General features: G+C 45.4%; 2 protein-coding genes across 2 annotated transcripts; one reads left to right on the forward strand and one right to left on the reverse strand.

Annotated features, from left to right (window-relative positions):
• Window positions 1–2,543: 2,543 nt before the first annotated feature.
• On the reverse strand, window positions 2,544–6,009 carry LOC143220723 (gamma-aminobutyric acid type B receptor subunit 1-like). The gene is given in 12 exon segments (XM_076446325.1): window positions 2,544–2,759; window positions 2,844–3,238; window positions 3,308–3,400; window positions 3,403–3,550; window positions 3,754–3,997; window positions 4,066–4,358; window positions 4,450–4,577; window positions 4,648–5,146; window positions 5,225–5,395; window positions 5,479–5,613; window positions 5,710–5,808; window positions 5,875–6,009. Coding segments are annotated over 12 exon segments (2,556 nt in total).
• A 707-nt stretch (window positions 6,010–6,716) lies between these two features.
• LOC143220725 (mediator of RNA polymerase II transcription subunit 22-like) lies at window positions 6,717–7,398 on the forward strand. The gene is made up of 2 exons (XM_076446326.1): window positions 6,717–6,819; window positions 7,079–7,398. The coding sequence occupies exons 1-2, from the start codon at window positions 6,717–6,719 to the stop codon at window positions 7,396–7,398; spliced, it is 423 nt and encodes a 140-aa protein (XP_076302441.1).
• The last annotated feature ends 2,148 nt before the right edge of the window (window positions 7,399–9,546 follow it).

A 9,546-nucleotide genomic window follows, 5' to 3' on the forward strand; every position in this document is an offset into this window, starting at 1 on the left:
TATCGTATAATAATATTATTAGCGAAGCGCAATTCGCGCGACAGTCGATCGAAGAAGTATAGTAAAAAATACGTGGATGATCGCGACGATGATTAGACTAGAAACGATTGAACAGAAAACGTTCGTAAAATCTCTCTAAACGTCATGTACACGTAGAGTGGCGAAATTGAATTGCACGTACGAAAAAACTTGTGCATCGTGGCTTGTCCAATCTACGTTATACACAAAAGTCGTCCCGTGTACCGATAAAATTTGAATTGCAGTCAAATCGCATTACCGTCACATTTTGTCCGTATAAAACAGTTTCAAAACTCAACGATTCGAAAGTACTTCAACGTTTGCGCATTCACCGCGCGTAAAGATCAAATTTGGCGTTTCGTTCGGATAATTTCTAAATATATATATATACTCTTTGGTACGATATCTCGAGTTTCGAGTCGCCAACGCCAACCGAATCGCGCGGAATTTATAAACGACTTTGTAAACCTCCTTCGAGCAGTCTGTGATACTTGTTCGAGCGACTTTTTGAAAGGGCAAAGGGAGAGAGAGACACACGTGGTCTCTGCCTGTAATCCCTCTCGAGAATCGCTCGACGAAGAGAATCTTCTCTAGAAACTTACGCTATGCGTGGCAAAGTAACCAACCCATCGGCGATGCAACGGCAGAATTGAATTTTTCTCGCTATAAACACGATCCTCGGTTTCTTACCGGTTAGAAAACAAGGACGCGCGGTGCGGAAGCACGCGCGTTTAATGCTAGTTTTAGAAGAGAGTGAGAAACAGAGAGCTTTGCCGCGAGCTTTTTAGCTCGTTCGTACGTTCGTATGCTCGTATTGCTTTTGTCATCCTAATCGACGGGACTCTTGCGTTCAGCCAACCTGGTCCGTTTCTAAAAAGAAGAATTCAAAAACGATAATCCTTCAGATATCATGCGTGATAAGCGTAAAGATTTTCTTATATTTTCTTATATATCTTTTGTTTGTTTGTTTGTTTGTTTCTTGCCCATTCATAAATAATTGATACGCGAGATGCTGGAGCGAAAGGAGCATCGTCCTCGCGTTCGCGCGAGCAACGAGCGCGCGATCTGAAAGATTAAACGTTGGCTGGCCATGAGTATGCACCTCGAATCCACCTCATCAAGACTCCCAAATTATTTATGAATGGCGCAACATCTGATGCGTTTAAATCTCGTTAGCACGCTCACTCGTTCCTCCGTGTCTCGTGTTTGCCCGCGAACGGACACATACCGGACGCCAATTCCGCGTGCCGTGCAACCTTTCGTACAATTTGGGAGCAGACTTCATGAGGTTCACATCGATTCGCTGCGGTGGAAACGACCAGGTTATCGTCTAACGAGATTTAACTGCAATCGTTGCAAATCATGCGTGTGAACCATTAGAAAAAGATTTAGGCCTGGGGCAAACGAAAACGTTCGCGATGCGTTGCTGCGCTTTGCGGCCCAACGGATCGCGTGTACGCGGCTAAAATTATACGATATGCAACAGTTAAACGAGTTGAACGTTTTTTGTACCTCGCGTGGACCGTGTGATTCTCTATCTCCTTTTTTTTCTTTTTTTGTTCTTTTTTTCCTTTTTTCTTCCTCCCTTTTCCGTCGTGTATCTTGGACCCGTGTATACCGTGCGCGAAGAGATTCGGATCACCGTGCAATCGCCACGTCGGCGTCTCGCGCCAACGGGACGCGATAATTCCACATTTTGCAGAGGGTATTCGTACGTTGACAGGAAATATTTTACGAAGTGTCTGTTTGGTCCGTGTTACGCGATCGATTTGTGCGACGTTCCCGTCGAGCACTGATAAACCGGTATTCGAGGGAACGCGGTGGAAATTTATCTACCCGTGATTCAATCGAAAGTTAATCTCGCGCGATAAAACTTCTCTGTATAAATATCTGTATAATAATAAAATCTCAATAGTCGGAGATATTGGAGAGAGACTGTGCAATAGACTCTCTCTCTCTCTCTTTCTCTGTCGAGGTAACGAAAAGGTCGTTGTAAACGAGAACGACGCGCGATAGTGGTAGGCCAGCAATTGGTGATTTACGATACCTATCGGTAACCCGCGCGTATGCAGTTTGTTTTACATCGAGAACGGTTCTACTAATCGCACTACGCATACGCACACCTATTTACTTTGATTCGGTATATACATACATTCAACATTTATACGTTTAGACACCGAATACATAAACACAGAGCGTGCCGCCTCTGGGTGGAGGCGCCGCATCGTACGAACTATGAACTTGGAAACAAAGCTGTCTCGAGCCAACGAGTCGCCTGTTTGCTATTCGGAACGTCGGTGCGTCGTTTCCCTTGCGAGCGAGCAGTTTCATTGATCAACAACTGGTGACGAGTGCCGTTCGGTGTGCGATATAAATAGTAGTTTGCGATAGCTCCTAGATAGACTTAAAAGTAAACGTTGCCGTAAGAAAGAAACGTTATAGGTACTTTTTATTCGTTTAGGTCCCACGTTCTTAAATTCGTTACGATACCCGCCTAAAGGGGCAGATCTCAACGCGTGGCGAATCTACAAGTACGATCCTGAAAACTCAAAGTCAGAAGCAGAAGCTCGAGATGATTGTGTATAAACAGAAATACCCCCACCGATTGCGCTATCCGAAGTGCCCTCGCCGGTTACGAAATCGGCCACTATCAGCGAATCCTTCGGAACGTTTCCGCTCCCGCCTTTCAACGCGTCCCTCTCGGCCAACATTTGCTTCAGAAGCTTGATCTTCTCTTCTTTCTGAAAAAAAACAAAACCACGCCTCGTGAGAATCTCACGCCTCGGCGATCGCCGATCGAGCGTATCGAAAGAGAGTTTGCTTACAGCGGCGATGAGTTTCTGAAGCTCGTCGTTTTCGCTCAGCAGCTTCTGATACCTTTCCTCGTCCTCCTTCGACATGCCCACGTCTGGATTGTACTTGGATTCAGCCTTGTCTTTCGGGTGTCTGATCACTTCGATCACTTTAGGCACAAAGATCAGAGCCATGCTCAAGAAGCAGCAGAAAATAATGGCCAGCGCAACGAAAGCGAAGCTAGCGTCTTGCTGGCTGGCAATCACCATCGTCACCGGAGCTGTGATCAAACAGAGGACAACCACGTTGTAGATCGACATCCCGACGTATCTGGAATCATTGATCTGTTTAACTTTGATGCTCCTCGTTTCGTACGCCAAGAACAGTCCGAACACCAGGACGATTCCTTTGTAGCTGTAAATCAAACCTGCAAGAAGGCATTTGCTCGTTCAATAGACGGTTCAACGTTTAAAGCGTGCTACGCGGTGGAACTTACCGAGCCAGATGTTGTTGTGTATGCTCTCGCAGTGCTCCAATTCCGGTCTAATCCTGGCGTCGTCGTCGCCGAACGGCGGTGCCTCCAACGGAAGGTCTCCATTTTCCTTTGCAAAGGATCGAGCACCTGCCAGGAGACTAGCAGCACGATGTCCAGGGCCAACAGCCCGCTTACCATCGTATACAGCTTCCACGGCTGAATTTTCTTCTGTATGGACGAAACTTTTTGTTTAGCCATGAACAACTAAAAAGAATCGAGAATACGTTAAAGTTGAGGGTCATACGAGCAGGATCTGCAAACCATGCAGGGACGGGCACACTGCGTGACAAACTAGAAATATCAATGAAACGGTTAATCGGCTAATCGAACGAACGCGATTACGGTTTTCGGGCGAACGTTTAAAACGTTTTCGGGCGATCGATCGTTTCGTCGTCTCCGATACTTACTTTCGCTTGGTCGGCTTTCGTCTTTGTGGTGAGTCTGTGAACTCGCCACACTTTGCTAAACATAGCGCCGAACGCTAGAGTGAACCCCGTGGAGAGCATCCAGGCTCTGGCCTGGCAGACGGCTGGATATTCCCATGGCGAGACGAATCTACCGTCGATTCCCAGCAGAAACACCGACACGAAACACGCTATCACTCCGATCAGCATTATGGTATTGCACACCGGATGTGACGACATTATGACTCTATAAGGGAGAGCGTGTCAACGTTTGCGGACACAGACGAACGGAAGCAGGACGATACCAGGATGTACCTTCTGTGCCTGTTCCATATATTGAAAATGATCAAGGCTAGCGCTATCAGGATCCCCACCGAGGATATAGTGCCCATGCAAACGAACAGAGGCAACGAGACCGTTCTCAGAACGGTCCTCACGATGGTCCTGTCCTGCGGTACTTTCCCGCCTATCCACCTTTCCATATTTCTCCAAGTCAGATTGTCGCTCTGCGTATCGTAGTATCCCAGCTTGACGTACTTTCCATCGATCACCTGCTCGATTTGGGTCAATGCGATTCTGTCACCTTGCGAGCTAAATGCCACGTATCCCTAGAGCACGTGTACAACAAGATCGATTAAAGATCAGCCACTCGAAATAAAGCCTTCGTGTTATTTCTACGTCTAGCCGCGAGTCACGTACAGATACTCCGAGGAATTGAGTGGAGTTGATCGCCGAGTAAATTTCGTCCGCTATCTCCTTGTCGGTGTAGATGAAGTTCTTCAGGCTCTTCCCCTTCTTGCTCAGCTTCTCCATCGTCTTGTTGAAAGCTGCGCTCGAAACAGAGAACAATGAAGCGAATCGGACTCTCTCGGGACAGTTACCGGCTGGATTTCGTACCTAACACCACGGACCAAACCGCGTCGTACGCCAAAGGTGCCTCCTGGTATCCTTCCGGGTATCGGTTGTTGTCGATGTCGTACCCGTCCTCCTTCAGCATTTTGTTCAGCCTCTGCCTGAAATCCTCCGAAGTCATCCCGCTGATCGTGGTGTCGTTGTTCTGATTCCACATCAGAGCCTCGGTGGTCAAGTGTCCCTCGGCAGCGAGCCTCATCTGATCTCTCGTGCAGGTGATCCCCTCCTTGTCCAGGTTCACCTCGAACCAGTTGTCCTCGTACCAACCGATGAAGAACCACACGTAACTCTTGCCGTAGAGATTTTGGTGGTAGAGCTCGCAGAGGACCCGTCGCGCGGCCACGACGTAGAACAGGCCGACGATGATCCTGGCGTCCTGTCGGCGCAGATTTCTCACCGCGTCCGATGGGTCGGATAGAAAGCTCTGACGCGTGACGATTTCTATTCCTGCCTCTTTGCAACGCGCCTCTAAATCCTCTACGGTCTGACAAACAGAGGGAAATGATCTTTCCGGCGTCGGGAAATTACGAAGGTGGAGGATCGGGTAGGAGCGTGATCTTACAGATATGAATACTTCTTCGGCCTGCTGCAAGATCGCCACGCGGGACCAGCCGAATTTTTGCAACAATTTGATCCTGGTCGGATTGTGCACCGTGGCTGACGGATGTGTCCTAAAGAGCGTCGGGAACCGATTTCGATCAGACAATGCAGGCGACGAGGCACCGTAACACAACTATGGATGGCAAGAGTGGCCGTTCACCTTCCTATCTCTCTCTTTCCTTCTTTTTACAACCAGTAGTCCCGGCTGATACTCACCACCACCAGATTCCACATCTTGGCTGCCTCAGCCACGGTCGTGCAGACGGTGCTGCATCCGGCTAGCAGCATTAGCTTGCGCGGCTCGTTGTATAACAAATTGTACATCACCGTGGCACCGAGTCCTGGCTCGCACTGCAACAACAATGCCAGAAATTAAGCCAACGTTTCCGTCGCCGCGTTTTCGCCATTCTTCCGCTCGGAAACATTGTCCAACGATTTCGTATATACCTCGCTGTCGTTCGAGTGCAGCTTGAGCGTGAAACCGGGTAACAGGTTCTTCTCGCGATTCACATCGTCCAGCGCCAGCTTCACGGCTGGCATGCAAGCCTGTCCGAACGGAAACCGCGTTAACGCTTACGAAAGGAGAAAAGAGAGAAAGAAAGGATTACTCACTTGACCACCTTGCCATCCACCTTCGCCCGCTATGGGAAAGATACCGCCGATGTGCAACACATTGTCGTCGTCGTCCGGAGGCAACGAACCCCCGATCGCTTTGGCCAGCGTTAACAGTATCAGTAGCTCCAGCATCGCGGCGTTTCTTCAATTTTCTCATCTACTCGTGCAAACAGCCTGGAGCAGCCTGCCTACGACGACACACCCCGACGGCAGGACGCGGAGAATCGCAGTTTTTTTCCGCGAATCACAGCCATGGTCGATCGCTCACCGCCCTCCAGTGCGAATCGCTAATCCGTGGAACGACGCTCGGTGTCCCTGGGCAAATGCGACGTACGCGACATTAGACTGGCGTCCTCGCGCCTTCCATCGCGTTCAACCGCTCCCGACGCTCCTCCCTCCGCGATACCCCGTCAAATTTCCCGTCCGAATGAATTTACCCGAGACACAGAGTTCGCGTGAGCTTCCTATTGATTTCATCCCGGCTTTCAAGGATCGTAGTGGGGATAGGGTGGCTCTGTGTGCTCTAGCTTTCTACCGGCAGATCGATATATAAATGATTCGACCTTACGGCCCGCTCGCCACTCGCCGATATTCCTGGCAAATCAAATTTCCCCGATCTTCGCGGAATTCTGCCTGACCCATCGATTATTCGTTATCGCGAGGATGATTCGGGATTCGGAATTAACGGTAGGAGCGCGGCTAGCTCGCTCGGTCGGTAAAATCGCAGCAGCTGACGGTGCTGTTGTGATTCTGTCATGACGCGGTGTAAACGGTTCGTGTTTTCCTCAGGCGTGCGAGTGGATTTCATGAGAGAACGTTCCTAGCTTTTATTCTAAATAATGGCAGCTCAGCGGGCATTACCGCAAAGCAAGGAGGCTTTGCTAAAGTCCTACACCACGAGATTAAAGGAGGACGTGAAGTCGATGTTGGAGAATTTCGAAGGTATACCATCCTAACCTCACTTTACGCGCGATAACACGACGATAAAATAATCGGCGTTTTTCGGCGAAAAAGTAATCTCGCGTTGCGAAACGTAACTGTGCGTTCAGTCCGATGGATATCTCGCCGTTAAACCGACACGTTTCGTTTCGTCGAACGTATCGACCATGTATCGGACTTAACCTACAATTCTTCCCATTCACGCCGAGTTCTAATAATTTCAAGTTATTTTGTTTCTTTTTTTTTTTCTTCCCTTGTACAGAAATTATAAAGCTAGCCAAAGGAGAAAGCGACTCGCAGTTATCTCGGATGACGCAATGCGAGCAAGATACGTACGAAATGCATGTTAGAGCGGCGAATATCGTTCGCGCGGGAGAATCTCTGATGAAACTTGTGTCGGATATAAAGCAGTATTTGATACTGAACGATTTCCCATCGGTGAACGAGGCTATAGCGCAAAATAGTAAATTATTTAGGACGAAACAGGCCGAGTGCGATCAAAAATTAGCATCTTTAAGGGACGATATGGCTGCCGATTTATACGATTTAGAAGAGGAATACTATACGTCGATATACAAATAACACAAACTTTAGGTTTTTAAGGATGTGCAATTGTGTGCTTGTCTGGACCATGAATTGACTAAAAAGAATGTGATTTATTTGTTCAATAAACTGTATATATTTATTTAAATAAATAAGAATAGTTTTGATAGTACATTCCTACTTCTTAATTGGGAGCTTGACGAGACACGCGAAAAAGATAGGCTTGACGATATAATAATTCGGGCGTACTTGTTTCATTTTATTACTTGAATACCTTAATAACACACAGACGATACATCACACGATACTTCTAACTGGTAAGTATACTCAATAAGGTAATTGTGGATTCAAGCTTCGGATAATAATAACAATAATAAGAGTAATGAGAATAATCATAAGAATAATAATAATATTAATAATAATAATAATAATAATAATAAGAATAATCTTAGGATAATACTATTTCCTCTTTAATCCTTTACTTGAACGACGATGCCTTTCCATATACTGTACAGCGATAATTTACAGAAATAATACGGAGTTCCCTCGACCGGAGTAGCGAGATTACATCGATTCGCAAACAATCGACCCGATCAGGTTGAAATGGGAGGGGAAAAAAATATGCGCGATATTTGAATTTGGAATGTTCCGTTCATCGTAATCTCGTTCACTCCGTTACGTAGTACTGTGAAAATACAAACTGAGCGGTCGACACGGTACTGGTTCCTTAAAATATTCGGAAGCAATTGTATATGTCGTCATTAGGGAAAGTAACAAAAATATCACAGTGTAAAATGCAACGCTGTGACACAGACCCATCAAGCATCGATCAAACGATAACGTGGAATCAAATGAAAAAGCATTATGCCGCGAGAGACGCGGGTTGGAACTGGAATCGTAGCGTCTGCTAAAATGTACAGCGACGGAAATTGGAACACAATTGTTGCTTCGGTGTATAAATGCATCTTTATCATTAATTATTATCATCGTATCGCACGTTTACCCTTGAATCAGTCCGCGATCACGCGATATATCCTAGTCGAAAGTTAATCATACTGCCGCAATCATACTTTAAACATTTACGCGATTCAACGTGACGTTTTGAATATTCGACGTTCGTCTTAACACTTTCAACACAAATACGGACAACGAAAAGAAACAAAAGTACGCACAATGAATCGGTTCCCAAAACAATCGAATTGTTCCGTATTCTGCATAATAGTAATAGTAATAGTAGTAGTAGTATTAATAATAATAATAATAATAATAATAATAATAATAATAATAATAATAATAATAGTAATAATAATAATAAACTTCGCGAAACTTTGAGACCGATAATAATTTAGTATGTACAAAATTTGATTCGCTTAAAATTAACATTCATCGTTGACAAATCGATATTCCATTTTTTTTCTCTTTTTCCCCATGTTTTTCGTATCGATTATTAGCATTTCTTCTTTTTTTCTTTTTTTAGTTTTTGTTTGGTCCTAATGCGAGAAACGAAAAGCGAAAGAAACTCAAGGAAAAAAATATCGCATAATACGTATCTATCATCTTATCTTGAGCATCCGTAAGAGATATCGGTATGATTTAACATACGTTTAGTATAAATAATGAATTTCCTCTCGAGATTTACAATCGTAATGTTAGTTCCTAGACCAAAACTTCGACTTATTGTACACGTATATTAAGTATATCAAGTAGACTTATATTCTACTTTGGCTAAACCTTTTACAAAAATCTAAAAATCGAGCGTGTGTCTCAATGTTCTCTCTTCTTCTCTTTCGTTTTCCTCGATCGATCTCTCTTTCGCGCTCGATCGTTCCCCTTTCTCTCTCCTTCTTTTCATTTTGCAAAAATTTCTCATAAAAGTCTCGCCTTCGACTGGCAGCTCGAACGTTAAACGGCTCAACGCGTTAAGGTAATCTCAAAAAGGTTAGAAAATGTTCAGTCCCATCGTCGACTTCTCTTCGTTTGTTATAAAATGTGCCAAAAAGGGTGATATGCTCGTTTCTCCTCGTTTCTGTCTGCCCCGAAAGATTTCACCGATCACCGGGCTCTCCGTTTCTTTAAAGTGCTATCGAAAACAGAAAAGCACTGACGTACCTTGGCAGTTTGAATTTTACGCGTTACTTAGGAAAAGTCTGTTCACTTCGTTATCGTAGTAATACAAAGTAAATGCAT

Source organism: Lasioglossum baleicum, unplaced genomic scaffold, assembly GCF_051020765.1.
Source record: "Lasioglossum baleicum unplaced genomic scaffold, iyLasBale1 scaffold1479, whole genome shotgun sequence".
Classification (NCBI taxonomy): domain Eukaryota; kingdom Metazoa; phylum Arthropoda; class Insecta; order Hymenoptera; family Halictidae; genus Lasioglossum; species Lasioglossum baleicum.

Excerpts from the sequence above, each read along its gene's own strand:
- LOC143220725 (XM_076446326.1), top strand. The coding sequence starts at position 6,717 with ATGGCAGCTCAGCGGGCATTACCGCAAAGCAAGGAGGCTTTGCTAAAG. Across the intron at positions 6,820-7,078 it reads GATGTTGGAGAATTTCGAAG|AAATTATAAAGCTAGCCAAA; the intron begins GTATACCATCCT and ends TCCCTTGTACAG.